The following is a 23,721-nucleotide window of genomic DNA, read 5'->3' as shown; positions in this document are numbered from 1 at the left end:
GCTTGCTTCCATTCAAAATAGTTTTGACGCCGAAAAAGTAGTTTTGCAATTTTTAAAGGTGAATATTAAACTTTTAGAAATTACGATAATTATTACCTTTGGATTTGAACTTTTATGCATATTTAAATACCATTTGGATACTAAATTTTTATGTAACACTTTATTTAGGTACATTGTGAATATTTTTGGGGTTAATATATCCCCACTAGCCACAAATCCTTACACGTTTAGTGACATCTAGGTATAATGGTTCGATTGTTTTTTGACACTTTTTAATATCTCTCAATTCATCACTCTATAATTGTTACTATTTTAAAATTTCATATTGAATGCAAATATATTTGACTATAGTTTGGTTTCATTAATAATTCATGGCCGCAAAACACATTTTTGAGCACATTACTTTGGCCACATAATTAGGCCGAATTATGTAGCCAGCGTGCTAAAAAAACTTCGGTTGAAAATTGGACACACTTTCGCACGATGAATAGATAAAGAAGCTATGATCAAGACTTGCTTAAGGCTTGCTTCCATTCGAAATAGTTTTGACGCCGAAAAAATAATTTTACAATTTCTAAAGGTGAATATTGAACTTTTATAAATTACGATAATTATTACCTTTAGATTTGAACTCTTATGCATATTTAAATACCATTTTGATACTAATTTTTTATGTAACACTTTATTTAGGTACATTGTGAATATTTTTGGGATTAATATATCTCCACTAGCCACAAATCCTTACATGTTTAGTGACATCTTGGTATATTAGTTCGATTATTTTGTGACACTTTTTAATATCTCTCAATTCATCACTCTATAATTATTTTTATTTTAAAATTTCATATTGAATCCAAATATATTTGACTATAGTTTCGTTTCGTTAATAATTCATGGTCGCAAAACACATTTTTGAGCACATTACGTTGGCCACATAATTGGGCCGAATTATGTGGCCAGCGTGCTAAAAAAACTTCGGTTGAAAATTGGACCCACTTCCGCACGATGAATAGATAACGACGCTATGATCAAGACTTCCTGAAGTGTTGATTCCATTCGTAATAGTTTTGACGCTGAAAAAATAGTTTTACAATTTCTAAAGGTGAATATTGAACTTTTAGAAATTACGATAATTATTACCTTTGGATTTTAACTCTTATGCATATTTAAATACTATTTTGATACTAATTGTTTATGTAACACTTTATTTAGGTACATTGTGAATATTTTTGGGGTTAATATATCCCCACTAGCCACAATTCCTTACACATTTAGAGACATCTTGGTTTATTGATTCGATAATTTTGTGACATTTTTTGATATCTCTCAATTCATAACTCTATAATTGTTTCTATTTTAAAATTTCATATTGAATGCAAATATATTTGACTATAGTTTCGTTTCGTTAATAATTCATGGCCGCAAAACACATTTTTGAGCACATTACGTTGGCCACATAATTGGGCCGCATTATGTGGCCAGCGTGCTAAAAAAACTTCGGTTGAAAATTGGACCCACTTTCGCACAATGAATAGATAACGATGCTATGATCAAGACTTCCCGAAGGCTTGCTTCCATTCGAAATAGTTTTGACGCCGAAAAAGTAGTTTTGCAATTTTTAAAGGTGAATATTGAACTTTTAAAAATTACGATAATTATTACCTTTGGATTTGAACTCTTATGCATATTTAAATACCATTTGGATACTAAATTTTTATCTAACACTTTATTTAGGTACATTGTGAATATTTTTGGGGTTAATATATCCCCACTAGCCACAATTCCTTAACGTATTACGTAAACTTACGTCAAGTTATGTATACTTACGTCAAGTTACGTAAACTTACGTCAAGTTACGTAAACTTACGTAAAGTTACGTCAAGTTACGTAAACTTACGTAAAGTGACGTAAACTTACATAAAGTTACGGAAAGTTACGTAAACTTACGTAAAGTTACGTAGACTTACGTAAAGTTACGTAGACATACGTAAAGTTACGTAAACTTATGTCAAGTTACGTCAAGTAATGTAAATTTACGTCAAGTTACGTAAAGTTACGTGAACTTACGTCAAGTAACGTAAACTTACGTAAAGTTACATCAAGTTACGTAAACTTACGTCAAGTTACGTAGACTTACGTCTAGTTATGTAAACTTACCTAAAGTTACGTAAACTTACATCAAGTTACGTAAAGTTACGTAAACTTAAGTAAAGATACGTAAAGTTACGTCAAGGTTACGTCAAGTTACGTAAACTTACGTTAATTTACGTAAACTTATGTCAAGTTACGTAAAATTATGTCAAGTTATGTAAACTCACATCAAGTTACGTCAAGATACGTAAGCTAACGTCAAGGTACGTAAACTTACGTTAAGTTACGTAAACTTACGTAAAGTTACGTAAAGTTACGTAAGCTAACATCTAGGTACGTAAACTTACGTTAAGTTACGTAAACTTACGTTAAGTTACGTAAACTTACGTAAAGTAACTTCAAGTTACGTAAACTTACGTCAAGTTACATTAAGTTACGTAAAGTTACGTAAACTTACGTCAAATTACGTAAACTGCAGCATGCTGACAGATTCCGACAAGATCTACATGCATTAAATGCACCAGGACAACCACTGTTGTTTAAAAAATAACTCAAAAATTCGAAAATATGTAAAAAAGAAAGGAAAGCAGATGGCAATCATAAGTTGAGTTCAACACCATGCGCAATGCTTGCGCACACCATTGAACTGGGGGACTTAATGATACGCATACCTGATTAGCTCGTATTGCTCATCAAACAACATCACCATGAAGACCACATGCATATAGTGTGCTACAGTGATCCACACGCATATCTGGAGCAGCTCCTGTTCTGGCGCTAAGGGTACGTGTGCATGTTAGGCGACGCTGTAGCTGGCAAGATCCACATGGCAGACAGGAGTCATGTCTGACAAAATACCTTTTTACTTTTGTCGGACCAGCTCACACAAGGAAGTACTATTGACAGACAACGATACACTAACCTTATTACGTGGCAATAGAAGACAAAAAGGCTTACCCTATATATAAAGGACCAAAGCCACAGTAAAATGCATTTGATCCATCTAACTCTCACACATACACTATTTTTAGTATCATAGTACAGTAGCGCCTCTCTTATAGTGCAACTTTACCCGCGCTACCGGACTCATAACGCATCACCAAACTTACTCTTGATCTATAGGTAACGTTCTACGAACATAAAGCTTATGATCCAACCCGAGCCATCAACAACCGGCTAACCCATCGATGGTGGGTCTACGTTTAACCACCCTTGCTGAGATCCTCATCTCATAAGGGGTTATTCACGGTACTCCAGACCGTAGAGTTAAACTAGAGTGACCCTTAAATCCCTCCTCATCGTTGACAAGCATGGACCGAACCCGACTTTACTATTCCATGCTTGATCAGTCAAACATACCATTTTAGGTAAATTGATGTCATTTTGCCTCAAGATCCTGAAGCTCAAAATAATGTGTCAAATGGGTAGTCGTCTAATAGGGTTAAATAAGGTGTCAAAATGGGTAGTTTTTATCAAGGTTAAATAAGGTGTCAAAATGGGTAGTCTTTTAGTAGAGTTAAATAAGGTGTCAAAATGGATAGTCATTTGTTCATTATGTGTTAAATAAGTTAGACAAAATTAGGTATTCAATTAAGGTCGTCAAAATGACTCGTCTGTTTTTTGTTCATTTAGTAGGGTAAAATAAGGTAGTCATTGTAGAGACCCGTCCTAATCCATCTGGACGAATACATTACATTTGGTTACATCGCGAGGTACTTGACCTCTATATGATACATTTTACAAACTTTGCATTCGTTTTGAAAAGACAAACTTTTCTTACATCAAAAGTTGACAATATGCATACCATTTCATAATACATCCAACTATAATTGACTTAATAATAATCTTGATGAACTCAACGACTCGAATGCAACGTCTTTTGAAATATGTCATGAATGACTCCAAGTAATATCTCTAATATGAGCAAATGCACAGCGGAAGATTTCTTTCATACCTGAGAATAAACATGCTTTCAAGTGTCAACCAAAAGGTTGGTGAATTCATAGGTTTATCATAAAACAATAAAATTCATCGGTTGTAGATAGAGTGGATACGGAATTGGAAACGATATCCAATGATGACGCGGATCAGATGTGGAACTGTCTGGCGCCCACCATTAGAGTAGTAGACAAGGAAGTCCTAGGTGTGGCTGTAGGTACTTTTAGAGGCCATAGGGCTGTTAGAAAATTATGGTGGTTCAGTGACGAGGTTCAAAGCAAAGTTGCACTTAAGCAACGAAGGTTTAGGGAGCTCATCACTTGTGGGGAGGGGACTCCGACGGATAGAATTAGGGCCAAAGAGAGATATAAAGAAGCCAAAAGAGAAGCTAAGAAGGCTGTAGCCCAAGCAAAAGAAAAGGCTTATGAAGATTTGTATAAGAAACTTGACTCCAAAGAGGGAGCTAATGATATTTACAAGATAGCCAAAGCTAGGGAGCGAAGACGTAGGGATCTTGATAACATCAAATTTATCAAACATGATGCTGGTCAAACTTTAGTAAAGGAAGACGAAATTAGAAAAGGATGGGAAGAGTACTTCTCATCTCTTTCCATGGGGGGAAGACCAGAGCGCCATGTGGACTTACAAGACTCTGACATAGAACAATCCCAGAACAACATGGATTACGAGAGGATTAGCCAAGAGGAAGTAAGATTGGCACTACGTAAGATGGGGAGAAATAAATCAGTGGGACCGGATCAGATTCCTATTGAGGCGTGGCGATGCCTTGGTGACGCTGGTGTTAGGTGGCTGACTTGCCTTTTTAACAAGACGTTTTGAAGCTCTAAAATGCCCATGGAATGGAGACTGAGAGAGACTATCCCCATCTATAAAAACAAGGGGGATGCTCAATGTTGCGGTAACTATAGAGGCATAAAATTACTTAGTCACACTATGAAGCTTTGGGAGAAAGTGATCGAGACTAGACTTCGACGTGTAACTAATGTCTCGGAGAACCAATTTGGTTTCATGCCAAAGTGCTCTTCGATAGAGGCAATCCATATTATTAGGAACCTTATGAAGAAGCATAGAGAGAAGCAAAGGAACCTAGAGATGGTTTTCTTAGACTTGGAAAATTCCTACGATTGCGTGCCACGAAACTTGATTTGGAAGACCCTCAAGGATAGAAGCATCTCGAGTAGGTATATTAATGTTATTAGGGATATGTACGAAGGTGCGAAGTCTTGTGTTCGAACGCCGGTGGGAAATATTGAAGTTTTTCCAATAGAAGTAGGCCTGCACCAGGGATCGGCCCTTAGCCCTTTTCTTTTCGCTTTGATCCTTGATGGGCTTTCTCGAGGGATACAAGAGCGCATCCCTTGGTGCTTGATTTTTGCAGATGATATTGTGCTTATTTCGGATTCTACGGAGGAGCTTAATAGAAGACTAGAGCAATGGAGGGTGGCCTTAGAAAGTAATGGCCTGCATATTAGTAGACAAAAGACGGAATATCTTAGTTGCGATTTTGATAGGAATGATGATGAACTTGGTGATGGAGCGAACATCTGCATTGGTGACCAGATCTTGCATCCACAAACTTCGTTTAGATACCTAGGCTAGATGCTTCACAAATCGGGGAGGATAGATGAAGACGTGTTGCACCGTATTAAAGTAGGGTAGGTGAAGTGGAGAGCAGCGACTGGAGTCTTATGCGACAAGAAGATCCCCCTAAAGCTGAAAGAAAAATTCTACAAGGTGGCAATTAGACCTGCCATGTTATATGGATCGGAGTGTTGGCCAATGATGAAGGCACAAGACAGGAGGATGGAGGTGGCATAGATGAGGATGCTTAGGTGGACATGCGGTAAAACCATGTTGGATATGATTCCAAATAGTGTTTTTAGGGAGAACCTGAAAGTTAGAAGCATCATCGACAAACTAAGAGAAGAACGGCTACGATGGTTTGGGCATGTGAGAAGGCGACCTTTGACTGCACCTGTTAGGAGAGTAGAGGCACTTACGGTTGACGGTGTACGGAGAAGGGGTAGACCTACTCGTAGGTGGGAGGATAGAATAAAGCTCGACTTGAAGGAGCTTTTATTGACCGAGGACATGACTTCTGATAGGATTGCGTGGAGGACTAGAATTAGAATAGAAGAGTAGGTCTTTGTTTGTTTGGGTGTTGGTTTGTTTGTGTGTATGTGTGTTTGTGTGTTTGTGTGTTCGTCGGTCTGTGTGTTTGTGTTTTTGTGTCTTCCTTTTTTTTGTGTTTTTGTTTGTTTGTTACGTCATATAGCGTGTTTTTCTGCGCTTTGTCTTTTACCGGGCCCCCTTCTTTTTACTGGTTATGTTTGTGTGTGCTTGTTTGTGTTTGTTTATATTCATGTTTAGGGTTTAGGTTGGGTTGCGGGTATGTTTGTTTGTATGTCTATTTGTTTGCTTTATGTATGTTGCTGTATGTTTGTTTGTATGCGTTTGTGGGTCGGCTATTATGTATGTTTGTATGTATGCTCGTGGGTAAGTTTCAAGTTTTCATGTTTTTTGTTTGGTTACGTACGGTTTCTTGTATGCTTGTACGTACGTATGTATGCACGTATGTACGTACGTACGTACGGATGTTTGTTGGTCTGAATTTCTAGGTTTGTATGTTTTGTTGTGTTTAGGGTTGCTTGTTTGCGGGCATCTATGTTTTTTTTTTTTTAGCTGTAGCATCTCTCGTTTTGTCCTGAGCTCCGCCCTACTGTCTAAGGTACGCCTTCTTTTTCCCTATATATATATATATATATATATATATATATATATATATATATATATATATATATATATATATATACTCTCACTATTAGTTTTTTTTCATACACGGCTCTGTTAAGCGAGGCTTAGCAATCGTCGATTTATTGGCGACTTGACTGCCGCTTAGAGCCTAAATTGAACTCCAGGCACGATGTAAACCTATGAAAATTTGATTCTACCATTTTCATTGCATCTCTGTTTATTTTATTTTTTATTTTCTTATCTATTATTACTATTTTTTTTATATATTTATATATTTATTTCATGTTTTTTTTAAGTTACTTAATTTATTTCTTTTTGTTTTCTCTCATTCTTTATGGCCGGAGGTCCCCTTGAAAGCAATCTCTTTACCCGTCGAATAGAGAGATGGAGGACTTTCTCCGCTCTTGTGAGTGTTTAACTCGGGGTGGAGATATGATTTCTCTTTATTCTAGGATAGAGGAAGGATTTTCTACATCTCACCTCCCCCATAACCCACTCAAATGGGATTGGGTATTGTTGTTGTTGTTGTTGTTGTAATAAAATTCATCATTTTGATAGACCACAAGATTTAAATGCTGCATGATACAAATGGGCCCGAATCCTATACCCACCTGTAATGTACATGCGATATATTTTAAATACAGTACACCTTTCTTGTGTACGAAATCGTTTTTCATAAATCTTAGTAACCGTACACATATCTCGTGCACAAAAATAACATACACATAACCTGTGTATAAAATCATTCTCTCGATACATAACATTCACTTTGCTTTCATAACATGGCTTGGTAACCGACCTTAACATATAATGCGCATCAATAATATCCCCAAAACATAACATCTCGTCTGTATAATAATCATATAAACTTCGAAGGACTAAACACCACGCCCACTAGCTCTTCCGTCTAGTGAACATTCTGGGTGGGGGTGTTAAACCCGGTAGCTACCTTTGGGATTCGCGTGAATTAGGCGTGCACTAATTCTCAAAATTAGTGATGTTCCCTAATTCTTAGGTTACCAAGCAATAATAATCAGGGGAAAAATATTCATATCAATTGTGGCAATTATCACATCCACATAATTCAATGGTGGCAATTATCACGTCCACATAATTCATTCGAGGAATGTTTTGCTTGTGTCTATCTCGTCAAACATTTGTAAAAGCATTTCATGTATTCGCAGTTCAAAATGTATTTCAAAAGCATTTAATAAAGCAGTTGTAAAAGTAGCGCATGTATTCTCAGTCCCAAAAATGTAAAGAGTAAAAGGGAATCAAATGAACTCAAAATACTGTATTTTGTAGTAAAAATACATATGACAACATTGAACAATGCAGGGTTGGCCTCGGATTCACGAACCTATATCAGTTATATATATATATATATATATATATATATATATATATATATATATATATATATATATATATATATATATATATATATATATATATATATATATATATATTTATATATATATATATATATATATATATATATATATATATATAAATACACATAATTGTAAGAGAATAAGTTTATATATTATTATTAGTGATTTTATTTGTTATTTTATATCATGTGTTTTATTAATAACTTAATTAGATATCTTTATCTTTATATAGATAATTAACATTTATTATAAAAGTATTAATATGGTTAGGTTTTATGTCATAAATATATTTTTATATAGAAAATCTTCATTTGCTATATTAATAATACTAATAATAGTAATGGTACAAATAATACTAATTATGATAGAATTTATGATAATTCTAATAATAATAAAAGTGATAATTTTAATATTAATGATAAAGATAGTACTAATAATAATATTAATGTGAAAAATGATAATTATAATAATAATCATAATAATAATAATAATTAGTATTAATAATAATTATAATAATTATAATTATAATTATAATAATAAGAGATAATAATAACTACCTCAAAGTAGGCGCCCTTAAAAAAATGCCCAAGTCCGGGTTTGAACCCGCGACATCCCGCTAACCCGATAACATCCTTAACCATTACGCTATGTGTTTCGATTCTGTAATAACGCATCATTTAAATTGTTTTTAACTTTTAACTTCTGCACCCTTCTTCTTCTTTTCTAAAAAAAAATGCCCGAGACCTCCTATTTAATGAGCACCCCTTAAACCATCTGCTCTGTTGTTTCTTTTCTGTTTTAAATTACCAATTAAATCCTATAACCCTCATTATCATTTGACTTAACTTCACCTCTATCATCATTCGTAATGTTTTGACAGCATCATCATAAAAATCATATAATCATCATGGATTCATTATCATCATCATGCTTTATCATCTTCATCATAATCTAATCATTATCATCACGATATTATTTACCATAACATCATCATCATCATCTTAATTCTATTGTTATCATCGAGCATCATGTATCTATTATCCTAACCATAACATCAATATTTATTATTCGATCGTCACCTTCATTATTCATTAACATGTCATTTATTACAATCCTTGTTTATATATCTTTACTATCCTAAAGTTATCATTAAAGTTTATGGGTTGGCTAGGAGGGCCCAAATTGCATTAAGAGTTCAAAGTATCATGTAGTAGCCCAACAGAAAATCAAAGTACCCGGCCCATCACAGAATTTAAAGGCCTACGGCCTGGTTTCAAAGGGATACATCCAATAGCCTAATAGAAATAATTGGATTGATGGTGATGGTGTTCCATCGAAATAGTAGCAGGGATATGTTCAAGGTTTGAAGATGGTGAATGAGGGTCTTCGTTTATCATCACGACTCATTTATTCATCAGCATTCTCATCGTTAATCATCATCATGATCACGTCCATCGTCATCTCAATCACCCTCATCATTCCTTTCTTCATTTTGTCATTCACCATCATCATTCATTTCTCCTTGTTCGATCGTCATCATCACACTTCTATTCATCACCATTTACGTATCATATTCATCATGACAGTCGCCATCATCATCATCCTAACATCATCATCGATCATAATCATCTCGTCTTCATCATCACACCCGCTAGCTCGTTCGATAGCAGTAGTAGGGAATCAAATAAAAAAATAGTGTTTTAAGATGGGCTATGGTGATTGGTGTTAGCGACGGAAAATAAATAGAAAAACAGCTCCCGAAGTAACAAGAGGTGGTGATGGTCTCATGTGGTGGTGGGGTGGCGGTCTTGTAAGATGAAACAGGAACATTCGCGTGACAACAGCAAAATACTTAGGTGGTGTTTTATGGTGACGGTTGTTGGGGTGGTGCTCGACAAAAACCAAAACAAAAATAGCTGCAGCAACAGCAAAAATAATGGAGGTGGTTTGCAAGGTTTTGTGTTGTAGAAATGGTGGATGGTTGAATCCCTCTCATCTCACATGTATGTATATATATTAAATATAGAAAGGTGATAAAGGAAAGACAAAAACAGTAATATACTTGAATTCTCGTGATATTCAGTTGTAAGTATACCACCGACAGTTTTCACGGGTAGTGTATCAGGCTCTATTGTAAATCAGTGGCAGATAAAAATGTTCAGAAAAATTGCATATTTTTAAATTAGCTATATTTATTTATTTTTGTCATTATGGTATAAAATTCATTCATTAATTTAATAAATAAAAATTACATCAACTGTCCCTCTCATTTATGGGTAAAATATAAAAAGTGTTAAAATTAAATAATTAGATCCTAAATATACTTTTAATAAGCCTATAACTTATATAACTCATTTTCGGATCACCTTTTATTTTAAAATTACATAAATTTGAATTTAACTTGCTTAATATCAAACGAAACATCAAACGAACATTACAATTATTTAATATTTATTTTTATTATACCTATTTATATAGAGAGATATATTTTAAATAATAAATATTATAATATCCTATTTTTATTTTATTAATTTTTAATAACAACAACATATAATACTTCAAATTATATTTCGAATTATTATTTATATATACATACACACATATCTATTTACAATTAATTGTTCGTGAATCATCAGAAACAGCCTAAAGGTAATTGTATATATGAAAACAGTTCAAAAATTTTGAGACTCAACCTATCAGACTTTGCTTATCGTGTCAAAAATATTAAATCGTATCGAGAGTTTGGTTCAAAATTAGTCGAAATTTTCCGGGTCGTCACAGTCATGAAAGTATACAGATGGGGGACTGTGTTTTGTTTATGTAACTAAGTTATCTAAACTAAATTCATGAATATTTAAAATTTTGCATGTTTAGGTGTACTGAATCAATATGGAATAACCTAGGATTAAATGACATGAATATTATCTGAATTACTATTTGGATCACATTTCAGATACTCTTGTGAACCTTTAGAACTTGAAAAATCATAAAATCAGTAACTTATTCGAATATAACCCTTGATTTATATATTTGAACTTTGATAACGTAGTCATGAAAATAAGGTAGTCATGAAAATAAGGTAATCATAGTTCAGTCGATATGTTTGATTCCTAAGGTAATGTAAATAAGGTGGTCATGAAAGAATAGAGTATGTTTTTTTGTTCATTATGCAACTGATACGTTTGATTACGAGCTTGGAAAGTAAAAGAATTGAATCAGGTTATTATTTACTAAATTATTTAATATTATTTGGTCTTCTACTGAAATAATTCAAAAGCTCATGAGTATTAGCATTTGGTTATTGATATTGTTCGAACATAAAAGCTTTCTAGGATTTTGATGTAGCAAGCTCATTTGTTCATCTTCTATTTAATATTCTTTGATCGCTTTACTTGATTGAATAACATTCCTCTCGATCGCCACCATCGCCACCAGGTATTGTTTTCTATTTCTATGCATATAAATAAATGGCGTTTGATTTTCGATTCCAATCACAATATCACTGGTTGTTTTTTATCGGTTTAAATGGTCTGTTTCATATCAACAATCATGATTGAGCAACAGTTAACTCGACCGGGTCTGCATTTACATATGTAAAGGTGTGTCCTTTTATTCTTCGGTGTAAATTTATGTATTTCAACATTGTTCATCTATCTGGTAGAGAAGCTGGTATTTCGGTGGATCCTAAAAGAAACCATGTTGACAACTCGAAAATCGAAGGCTGGCTTGCTGTCAGGCTTATCTTAAGGCCATTCCCTATCTTGGGCCTCACTAACTGAACTTCTCTCCTCGACATCAGCGCCACATCACCACAAAATCATTTAACATTACTTTAACTAACCACTCATTATCTTACACTCCCGCCTCAAACTTTAAAGAATTTAAAATATGTTATGTACAACTTATTAAACTCAATGTACACACTCAAAAGATAATAGGTATGCTTTTTTGAATAAAGAAAGATATGTGGTCCCATCCTTCTCTCGCCATCACCCGTTGCAGGGTTAGCTAACCACTCTCTTGGCCATCTGCTACTTATCATATCCATATGATGGCTTTCGAAATTCCCTCTCACTAATAAGAGATAGGGAAAGGCCTAAGTACATGTTGACACAAAAACATTTTACTTAATTTACTATTACTTTTGTATCTTCGTGTATTGTATGAATAAGAACTTATACAAATCTTTAGTAGGTTTAAAGTTAATGTTGGTGTTGAGGATATTACTTGGACAGCGATGTTGAGAGTTTTTAAAAGTCAATTCGTCAAGTTTATTAAACAGACAAATGTGTCATACAACTAAGCTAATCAGTCTAAATACTAACAATACTTGTAAGACTGTCCTAATCATAACTTCAAATGATACAACATTTTATGTTTCGATTTAGTTTGATTAAAAGTCCTCGTAAAACACACTGGTGCTCTTAAATTATACTCCGTACATTACAATGAGATAATTAATAACAACATAAAGTCTCACACCTTTATTATTTAAATAAAATAAAGCTTAATAATACTTCATCACAAACAAAAAACAAAAAACCAAACAATTATCAACAACTCAACCCGAAACATACTGCATAAATTCAAAATCCACTTCCAATTCCGCCATTGTTTCCGGCGAAACGCCCACTTCCAAATCCACACTCCCGCCACCATCTCTCCCCGGAAACGCCGATATCTTCCCATCAAACTTATTTGCCCTCCCACTTCTCACCGCCACCGGTTTCCCCCACCCAAAATCATTATCAAACATCGGAAACCTCGGCGAACTCCCCATTATTATCATAGTTCCTTCCGGGTTTCCCAATGGAAAACACTTCGGATCCATTTCCCAATTATTCACAAAACGACGTATCATCGTGTCGTCATGAGCTGAAATATTTTTATTCAGTAGTTCCGCACACCATTTCAAATCATGTGACAAAACATCGCCAGCTGTCGCGTACGTCGGAATACTTTGTATCGCGTTACCGAAGTAAAGCGGGTCAAGTTTCGGTTCAAGTCTGTGTCGACAATTAACAGCCAACCGAAACGTCGTCATTTTACTATTTTCGAATTTTCTTGCACGGGTTACCGCACGCCATAACAACGCACATAGTGATTGAAAAGATGAAATTTCGGGTTCGGGTTTAGATACAACGGCGTTTCGTATCCCGTCATCAGCTAACGACGTTACGGCATCGTTAACTGGAATGTCATTTCTCTGTTTCCCCATCATTTCAACGGCGTTAACGTTAACTTCGTTTCCGTCACAACTTGATTTATTTCCGTTTATCGTTTGTTTCAGTTTTAATATTGATTCTCTACTAAACTTAAACACACGCTCACACATTGGCGCGTGTTCGTCAAACGTCACTTTTGGTCCACCCACGGGTAGCTTTAACACCGCTGGTGAGATTAATACCGAGTCACGTGCAAAGCACGGTACCTTCTGTTTTAAATCCATACCTTTACATATTTCAGCAAAAGTATTGATAAAATGCCATAACGACGTTCCGTCAACAACCGCGTGATTAACCGTAAACCCGATAAAAACGCCGTCGTATAGCTCGGTTACTTGAACCGCTAAAATCGGGTTTGAATGGCCATCGTAACTCACCATTCTATCTAACGTGAAAAACGTTTCGGTAACATCGGGGAATTGGAGAGGTGAAACGACGTCGTTAACCATAACATGTGTTGCTTCAGCGTGCACGAATTTTGCACCTAAATCGTTACACGTGATGTAGACGTAACCATCGGAATCGGTTACGAGACGGCCCGCAAGTGGCGGGAAGTGAGTGAGGGTGGTTGAGAGGGATTGTTTGAGACGATGTACGAGGTCGGCGAACGGGATTGGTGGTTGGAGGAAGAGGTTGCCTTTTTGGATGTAGTGGCAGGATAACATAGGAAGATCCGAAGTAGATAGTTTAAGGTTTGGAAGAGTAGATTTAGTTGTCGGATAAACGGTTGTTTCTGAAATGATTCTTGTGAGAGGTGTCATTGTTGGTTCACTAGGCATGATTAGCTTAATTGTTGTTATAAAGAAACGAGTGAGTTAGTGAATGTGATGAAATTGGGTGAGTGAAGGGGGTTTATATAGGTGGTATGGGTTCATGAATATGGATTAACAAAGTTGACTCTGGTTTGAGTTGACTTAAATTAGAATTACATGATCAAAACCGGAATCTAACCTGGCCGGCATGTGTCCATCAAAGATTTTCATTATTTGCTTACAGTGATTTAACAAATTATACGTGTTTAAGTTTGAATTTTAATACTACAAAATTTGTTAAGGAAAGTAATTAAAAATAGATGAGGAGTATTTTTTTTTTTTTTTCCTTCCCGAAAAACTCAAGAACGTACTTCATTATAAACACAGACCATCAACTAGAAGAAGTCCATAAATGAGAACAAAGCAGAAACAAAAGAATAAACAAAACCAATTCAAACCGAGGAATAAATTGTTAAATTTAATAGTTTAGACTTGAATTTTATTTGGCTATTTCTGGTAGTTAGTTGAAATGAAGAATACAGATCGAGTTTCTTTTCCTTCAACGTATATGTTTTTGCATACAAATTGTTTAATCGTATTACAAGTATTTAAGTTTATCCCTAAATTTCTTTCTATTTTATTCGAACATTCAGCACATAAAAAATTAATTATTTATTAATTCGTATTATACAAGTAATTAATATTTGCTTATTCTAGACTCAAAAAAATCTATTTAATAATGAGGATATGATTTTTTAGATAAACTGAGCAGGTTTACTTTATGATTTTAATGTGAAGAGGTTCTGCTACAATTAATGTAAAAATGACAAGACAGGTGATTCAGTTTATTGAGATTACAAAAGATGTTGATATCACATTGTTATGGTCTCTTTTGTTTTGAGTAGGGTATTATCCTTTCTATAAACGTTTATTTATAACGTATGGTTTAATGAAAGTGATGATATTTTAGACTAGTGTAACAATGTGGTCCATTTGTAATAATATATCAATGCATAAGACTATTTAGTAATGCATGAGGGTTAAAAAGGAATTTGACACACGTGTGACAAACTTTAATGTCCATAATCAAGAGTCAAAAATGATGAAAATTAATCGTTTGTTAAATATTCAATGATGGGCAACAACAAAAAGGGTAACACACAATCAAATACTCTTCACGCAACTCTTAATTAATTATAATTATCTTTTGTCATGTTACAAAAAATCTTTTCACAAAAATTTGATCATCACCAATACAGTCGCTCAAAGAAGATTGTCACCAACATGCCCCCTAAACATAAGTTTTTAATCTATAGTTTCTGTTAAAATCTTATAATGATATGTCATTATTAGTCTAATTCATTTGTTAAGAAAAAATAAAAAAATAAAAAAATCTAAGCCCTTAAAGTGAATTAAATCTACTTATTTATTTATTTCATGTTTTTCGGAAAAAAAATCACTCTCATTAATTAATAATTATTATTTTATTATTATTCAAATTCAAATATGATTTCTCTTTACGAGACTAATTACGTTATATATGTATGCGAAATATACGTCTCAATAGAATGTTCTAATGTAGACTTTTATGACAAGAAAAATAGTAATTGTGATGAAAATTGGAAGATGATGGTGAAAGAATAAATGTAATTCATTTATTTCGACCAAGTTAAGTACATCAATGTGTTTGTAAAAATAACGAGAAGTTTCTTGGTCGGAATCCGTCGGGTCATTAAATTAAATGACTTTAGCAACAACGAGAAGTTTTTTAGTTAGAATATATCGGGTCATTAAATTAAATGACTTTAGCAACAACAAGAAGTTTCTTAGTCAGAATCCGTCGGATCATTAAACTAAATGACTTTAGCATTTAAATTCACTTAATACTTAAAATATATCATTAAACTGTTTCATTTAAACAAACCTGTATCTATAGCTAATATTAAATCTCTAATCTTATGATGTCATAAAAAAGCATTATCCTTCATTAAAATAAATCAAAAGAAAAAAGAAAAAATTAGAAGACATCTAGATGATATCATAAATACAAATTAAAATAAATTAATAAAAAAAGAAGTAATTATGGTATGTGTCATTACCCTAATATATCTCATCACTTAATAATTCATTATTCATCATTATAACTATCTATCTATACATTATTATAAAGCGCGTGCCAATAATTCAATTTCTCAATTAATTTGAACTAAATAATCATACGTGTCATTTTCTTAATTAAATCGAATTAAATAATAATTAAAATATATATAGTTTTAAATAACAATAATATATTAATTAAATCTAATATTATATACTCCCGATAATTTAGGCTATATCATCAAATGAGGTTAAATAACAAGTACGGAGTATAATATTTATTGCTATAAATTAGATCAAATCAAATACATTCCAATCTCAAACACATTTCAACAACAACGATCAAATCAAATAATCTATCTTATCTAATAAAAGGGAGTTAATGATGAGGTCATCATATGTTTTATAGGGTTGTAACATATGTTTTAAAAGTTGTAACATGTCAATTTAATGATGTAATATTTAAATTTAAAAATTAATAAAAATAAGAAAAGTCTTCTTGAAATTTAATATTTTAACCTTTTGATTTGTAATTTGTAAGTCCTTTCTCGATAATTGCTACCGCCCATCTAGCCTAATTGGTTGAGTATGTTCGTTTTCCAATACTCAAATCTTTTTACGGAGTATTATTTTGAGAATCTCTAATCTTTTTTACTGTAAATCATTTTTTTCTATAATTCATAATTCATAATTCAAAATCTGTACAGTGGATATTAGTTCTGCCATATTAGTTTTTTTCATTCTCATTTTTTTCTCCATCTTCTCTTTGATCTCCATCAGGAGGACTTTCAGGTAATTTACATTATTATTTTGTTGATCCATTGCTTTAATCTTCATCGATTTCATCTTTACATATTTATATATGTCTTATTGTCTCCCAATTTAAAGAGTAGCTATCTGATTTTTGAATTTTTTTTGGATGGAATTGAAGGTTCTTGAGTTTTAAACTTGAAGTATAAGATTTGCTATCTGATGGTTCTATAGTTGTATGTTTGTGTGTGTATTTGGATATGCTATGAACATGTTAGGTGGACTAGGAATATGTGTCTTAAGGTATCTACGATCTAGCGTCTGAATGATGATAAAGTTTGAATGGACTCTAATATCAAGTTGTTTTTTTCCTTTTATATGTAGGTTGTTGAATTTGAAATTCCTTGAATGTTCGTGATTTTAATATGGATTAAGAAGGTTCTAACAATTTTGTTCTAATTACCCAAATGAAGATGCTCAGAGAGGTGATTATCTCATAAATTGTCACGTATCACATGTTTCATCAAAATCCTAGCCTTTTTTTTGTTTATAATGTAGTATTATCTATCACGTGTTAAAGGTTTTATGTGTGTTTGATTTGCTTCACTTTTAGGTCCATGGCAGTTCGGTACACATAACAAGTAATATTTTAGTTTCACCACCTTATACTTTTCCAAATTATAGGTTTTTGAAAATATGGATGCATACATCAACTTCAGAACATGGATTTAGTGTTCTATGTGGTTTATATATTTGAAGCATTTCTTTCGTGTCAACAATTTTATTTTTCATTATTTGTTAACTTGGAATATGAACATGGGTTTAGTAGGCACAACTTAAGAACAGTATGCTTTAAATGTTAATCACAAGGTTTATTTGCTTCTATTTTTTGCTTAAAAATGCACATATGTCACCTTTTTGGTTTATAGAATCATGTTGTAACATCCCGCGTTTTTCCGTTAAATTTAATTTTAACACCGTCTTTTTTTTTTTAAAACATAATCTTTCGTATTTAAATTAATAGTTTCCGTGAGTAACGTTCATTATATTTCCGCTATCTAATTTTGACATCACCCGTTTACTCGAGCGTTTTAAAAATATTCGATCGGTTAAATCCCGCACCCGCTTTGAAACTCGAGGGACCGGAGTTGCCAAATGGGCAAACTAGTTGACTAGGTCAACTAGTCAACCCATTTTTCATTCATTCCATCATCTCCCTCCTCTCTTTTCTCTCCATCTCAAGAACACACACACAAACCCATTCCATTCATTCATCATCTAAATTCAATCTTGGAAGCTCACAACAAATCCGACTACATATTCTTGATCCTCTCATCATCCTCTACGATTTGATACTAACTTCATTGATTTTGGGTAACATTTCTAAAACTCTAGATTTCTCTAAATTCGTGTTTTTGACTTGAAATGGTGTTAGTTAGTGTCTATGGCTCGTGTATAACATGAATATATGTTTTGTTTGCTCGATTCGTTGTTTTGAGTAACTAGTTTGAACATTTGAAATGGGTGTGCTAAATCTTTGATTTTGGATGAGTTAATGTTGTTAGATTGTTAAAGTGCATGTTTTAATTGTGTTACTAGTATCACTAGCTTCGTTTTGATGCGTAGGTTGATTAAGGAAACTTCAAAAACATGAATATTGATTTTTGCGGATTTGGTTAGGGTTTGATAGACTTAAAACGAGCTTTTGATGTTTCGAATGCCATGAAATGTTATTAGTATGTGTTTAGTTGTAATGTATGCTTCATTACCTTCAAAACGGCATATCGTATGTGTAAATTGGATTCCCGAATCATAAAATACGTTTTACGAACTTGAAACTTTGATTATGAACGTTTAATGCGGTTTTGGGTTGTTGTAAGTGTTGAATTTCTTGATGGAATGTGTCTAGGTGTTTTCCTCGTCAAATTACCTTTCCGATGATATAAGATACATGTTCTAATTGTTAGCGGATCATAAGATGTGGTTATTTGGTTTTAGCTCGTGCATACTTTGAAAAACAGAAAAATGCCTGCACAGAGGGTGGCGCGGCGCGCCCCTTCCCCGCGCGACGCGCAATCTGGCCTGGCCAGATTCTGCCCACTTTGTCCCATTTCACGCGAAATGTTTGACTAGCTATCGACCTCCGATTCACATGAAACTTGTTTTAATATACTTGTATATGAATATTTAGCATAGAAAAATAGTTCGGGACCCGACCCGAACGCGTTGACTTTTTCGTTGACTTTGACCAAGTTTGACTTTTAGTCAAACTTAACCAAACTTTTATACAATCATTCTAACATGCTTTTATACTTGTTTCTTGTATGAAACTTGACAACGTGATTCACATGCTATACTTAATCGAGTCGTAACGAGCCATAGGACTAATTGAACACATTTCACCCGACCTTGTGTCGTAACCGGTTAATTGATATAACTTACTTGTTTAGGGCAAGGCTAAGCAACTTTCATGCACACGTTTACTTGTTGAAGTACCTTTATACTCGTGCACTCGAGGTGAGATCATAGTCCCACCTTTTCAACAACTTTTTATACTTTTAAATTGTGGGCTGAGAAACATATACTTTGTTACATTTTGTACTACTTGCTTTTATACTTTGAACACAAGTACAAGGAAAACAAACATTCCACAGCGAGTTAGAACAAAAATCCTCAATTCGATTATCATTAGTTACACTTGCAGGGTGTAAGCGAGAACTTATATTGTGTGGCCATACGGGTTTGACAAACCCTCATTACGGACGGTTCGCTACCGTCTACGGATGAAATATATTTTCGAGAAACAGTGTATGTTCTAACACTATTGTGATGAGGTTCTATGGAAGGAAACGTTAAGTCTTGATAATTGGGTGCTCGCGAACAATACTTTTGGAATGCAAACGATTTTGATAATCAACTATGGGAATACTAAATCTTGTGGTTCAAAAACAACGTTTACAAATACATCTATGATTTCACCAACGTTTTTCGTTGACAGTTTTCTATATGTTTCTCAGGTTCATATTCGGCTACTTGATACATGCTTCCGCACTCTTTGATTACTTGATTGGAGTCTACCATGCATGCATATGCTAGGGATAGCATTTTTGGATTCAAACTTTTGTCTACTTACTTACGCTAATTATAGCAACTGTGGTTTCAAACTAATTATGTCGCAAGTTATTTCATTCATACTTTATAACTTTGTAAACTTAAACTTATTGTCGATCCGTTTGTTAAACTAAACTTTGTACCTTTCAAATGAACGCGACATAATTTTGGTCAAACGAGTCTCATAGGGACTACGACCACGCAACGGGACCTAAGTTAACGACGCCGTCAATAACGGTTTTGGTCGGGTCGTTACAAGTGGTATCAGAGCGTTGGTTGTAGGGAACTAGGACGTGCATTAGTGTGTCTAACAGAGTCGTTAGGACGCATTAGTGAGTCTAGACTACAACCGGATAGTTAGCATTTGCATTCTGACATACATTTGCTATAGATAGCACTTACTTGACTACTTGTGCATTATACTTGAATCATTCTTAGGCAAACTTTTTAATGGTACCCAACCTTCATCATACGAACTCGTATTCCGCCACTTTTTGGTAACACACGTAAATTCATGATTCATACACGTATGGATGACGACGACTTCATTAGTCACACTTGTTCGGGAACTCTGTCTTCCGGATTGTTATTTGCCACCGTTTCAACTTACTATCGGTTTCCCACTGGTGTTTCTTACTATCTACTTTTTGGTGTTACTACCATCACTACTCTAGGTGAGTATCGTCATCAACATTTATCACTACGGTTGCGTGCTACTCGTTATCATGACTCGTTACTCTTTTCATACCTGAATATATTTTTGTCTGACTCGAACCGCATTGACGTGAACAATCATTTATACACTTCCCTCGGGGAACGCTTCCTTAGAGTTGCAGAAATTCTTTCAATTTAATACGAGTCACGTTTGAGACGTCGTTACATTTTGTTCATTTTAGATTTTCGCGACGACACGAACTTGAATCTATAGAGTGATGTGGGAATGGAGGTATGAGTTAGCGTAATATAACGACACTCGATCAACGTGGTTATATTACGGTAAGACATACCAAAGTTCTAGTGACGCGTGATGGTGGTTAGACTCGATCAACCTAAACACCACCATGTGCCATGTACATGACTTCATCTTTTCAGGTTTGGACATCCGAAAACTCCGAGAATATTTATAACAACCATACCGGGGACACACCTTCAATTATTGTCAAATTATATTTATGCTTCCGAATGAATTACCGATTCCATTCGACTTCAACCGTATGTCACACGGGTATACTAGCTCGTCCTCGCGCAGTCTTAATGACTAACTACAATTTACACGTTATGCTCTAATCGGGGCGGGAACTTCTTTTGCATCACCCTCGTACTTTCGGTTCAGGAGGTCCTTATTCTAATTTCCCAATGGAGAGAGAGACTCTCCACGTTATACTAGTATTCACCTCGAGGGTGAATAGTTCCGACGAACGTTTTTGGAAACCGATGAATCTTCCGCGACGCGAATTTTCTTGAGAAACTTGTCCTAGCTAACGTTTTCAATTCCTAGCAACTTGTTCGATATGCCTTAAGGAAATGTACCTCGTTTCGGATCGAGATCCTCGTTTCATTTCTAGACTTACAAAAAGCCTCGGGACCGCATTTAGACATGAGTACCGCGTACCATCCACAACCCGACGGACCGAACAAACATGCGATTTAAACCTTGGAAACCATAATACAAGTTTGTATTACCAACTTCAAAATTTGCTTGAGAGAAGCATTTTCCTTTAGCCGCATCCTCGTACTACCATGATTTTCATCAAGTTTTAACGTCACACCTTTTGAAACCACATGTGACCGGAAACGTCATTCTCCTTTGTCGAACCAAGTAAACGATGATCAACTCACCGGGGCCGAGTTTATTCATGAACAACCGAGAAAATTTATACATATTCAAGCAAGACCCAACGCGACTCGTAATCACCAAGAGCTACGCCGATGTTAGACGTAAACATTTCAAATTCCACGTGGGAAACCGCGTCACGTTAAAAGTCGCACCTTGGAAAAGTGCAATCCGTTTCGGGAAAACGTAGGAAGCTAAATCCGCGATATTTTGATCCTTTAAATTCTTGGGGTGTTTTGGACCCGTCGCTAACCGTTTAGACTTTTCCGACTCATTTTGGGTCTCCGTTTATCCTACATTCGATGTATCAACTCAAAGACGTGTTTTGCGAAACGAGAACTTGTTATCTCCTTTGATGAACTCACTATCGACGATAACCCTCACTTCCTAGGAGGACCGGTTGAAACCATGAATCGTGAAACCAAACTTCAATCCAACGTAAAAATCCCGACCGTCGAAGTTCGTTGAAATACCCTAGGACGTACTTCTCCCTCACTCGTAGAATTGGCAACGCAAGATCTCGAGGAAGATTCAACAACTACTACTTCCAACTAAATTTCGGGACGAAATTTCTTTTGAGGATGTATGCTTCATTACCTTCAAAACGGCATATCGTATGTGTAAATTGGATTCCCGAATCATAAAATACGTTTTACGAACTTGAAACTTTGATTATGAACGTTTAATGCGGTTTTGGGTTGTTGTAAGTGTTGAATTTCTTGATGGAATGTGTCTAGGTGTTTTCCTCGTCAAATTACCTTTCCGATGATATAAGATACATGTTCTAATTGTTTGCGGATCATAAGATGTGGTTATTTGGTTTTAGCTCGTGCATACTTTGAAAAACAGAAAAATGCCTGCACAGAGGGTGGCGCGGCGCGCCCCTTCCCCGCGCGGCGCGCAATCTGGCCTGGCCAGATTCTGCCCACTTTGTCCCATTTCACGCGAAATGTTTGACTAGCTATCGACCTCCGATTCACATGAAACTTGTTTTAATATACTTGTATATGAATATTTAGCATAGAAAAATAGTTCGGGACCCGACCCGAATGCGTTGACTTTTTCGTTGACTTTGACCAAGTTTGACTTTTAGTCAAACTTAACCAAACTTTTATACAATCATTCTAACATGCTTTTATACTTGTTTCTTGTATGAAACTTGACAACGTGATTCACATGCTATACTTAATCGAGTCGTAACGAGCCATAGGACGAATTGAACACATTTCACCCGACCTTGTGTCGTAACCGGTTAATTGATATAACTTACTTGTTTAGGGCAAGGCTAAGCAACTTTCATGCACACGTTTACTTGTTGAAGTACCTTTATACTCGTGCACTCGAGGTGAGATCATAGTCCCACCTTTTCAACAACTTTTTATACTTTTAAATTGTGGGCTGAGAAACATATACTTTGTTACATTTTGTACTACTTGCTTTTATACTTTGAACACAAGTACAAGGAAAACAAACATTCCACAGCGAGTTAGAACAAAAATCCTCAATTCGATTATCATTAGTTACACTTGCAGGGTGTAAGCGAGAACTTATATTGTGTGGCCATACGGGTTTGACAAACCCTCATTACGGACGGTTCGCTACCGTCTACGGATGAAATATATTTTCGAGAAACAGTGTATGTTCTAACACTATTGTGATGAGGTTCTATGGAAGGAAACGTTAAGTCTTGATAATTGGGTGCTCGCGAACAATACTTTTGGAATGCAAACGATTTTGATAATCAACTATGGGAA

The 23,721-nt window shown here is 34.7% G+C and overlaps 2 protein-coding genes across 3 annotated transcripts; one reads left to right on the top strand and one right to left on the bottom strand.

The window, feature by feature from the left end:
* Positions 1–4,182: 4,182 nt before the first annotated feature.
* LOC139863240 (uncharacterized) lies at positions 4,183–4,869 on the top strand. The gene has a single exon (XM_071851883.1). The coding sequence runs from the start codon at positions 4,183–4,185 to the stop codon at positions 4,867–4,869; it is 687 nt and encodes a 228-aa protein (XP_071707984.1).
* A 7,890-nt stretch (positions 4,870–12,759) lies between these two features.
* LOC139862838 (uncharacterized acetyltransferase At3g50280-like) lies at positions 12,760–20,860 on the bottom strand. 2 transcript variants are annotated; one of them, XM_071851469.1, is made up of 2 exons: positions 20,838–20,860; positions 12,760–14,167 (listed from the first exon to the last, which is right to left on the bottom strand). In XM_071851469.1, the coding sequence occupies exons 1-2, from the start codon at positions 20,858–20,860 to the stop codon at positions 12,760–12,762; spliced, it is 1,431 nt and encodes a 476-aa protein (XP_071707570.1). The 2 variants fall into 2 exon arrangements, with proteins under 2 accessions (XP_071707570.1, XP_071707569.1); XM_071851468.1 differs by lacking the exon at positions 20,838–20,860 and having other exon boundaries at positions 12,760–14,202.
* Positions 20,861–23,721: the final 2,861 nt, after the last annotated feature.

The sequence above is a fragment of the Rutidosis leptorrhynchoides genome, chromosome 8, assembly GCF_046630445.1.
Source record: "Rutidosis leptorrhynchoides isolate AG116_Rl617_1_P2 chromosome 8, CSIRO_AGI_Rlap_v1, whole genome shotgun sequence".
Lineage (NCBI taxonomy): Eukaryota > Viridiplantae > Streptophyta > Magnoliopsida > Asterales > Asteraceae > Rutidosis > Rutidosis leptorrhynchoides.
Note: the sequence above shows the minus strand (reverse complement) of the source record. Positions and strands in the feature narration are given on the sequence as shown.

Bases quoted from the DNA above. Each gene is read 5' to 3' on its own strand.
- LOC139863240 (XM_071851883.1), top strand. From the start codon at position 4,183: ATGTGGAACTGTCTGGCGCCCACCATTAGAGTAGTAGACAAGGAAGTC.
- LOC139862838 (XM_071851468.1), bottom strand. From the start codon at position 14,202: ATGCCTAGTGAACCAACAATGACACCTCTCACAAGAATCATTTCAGAA.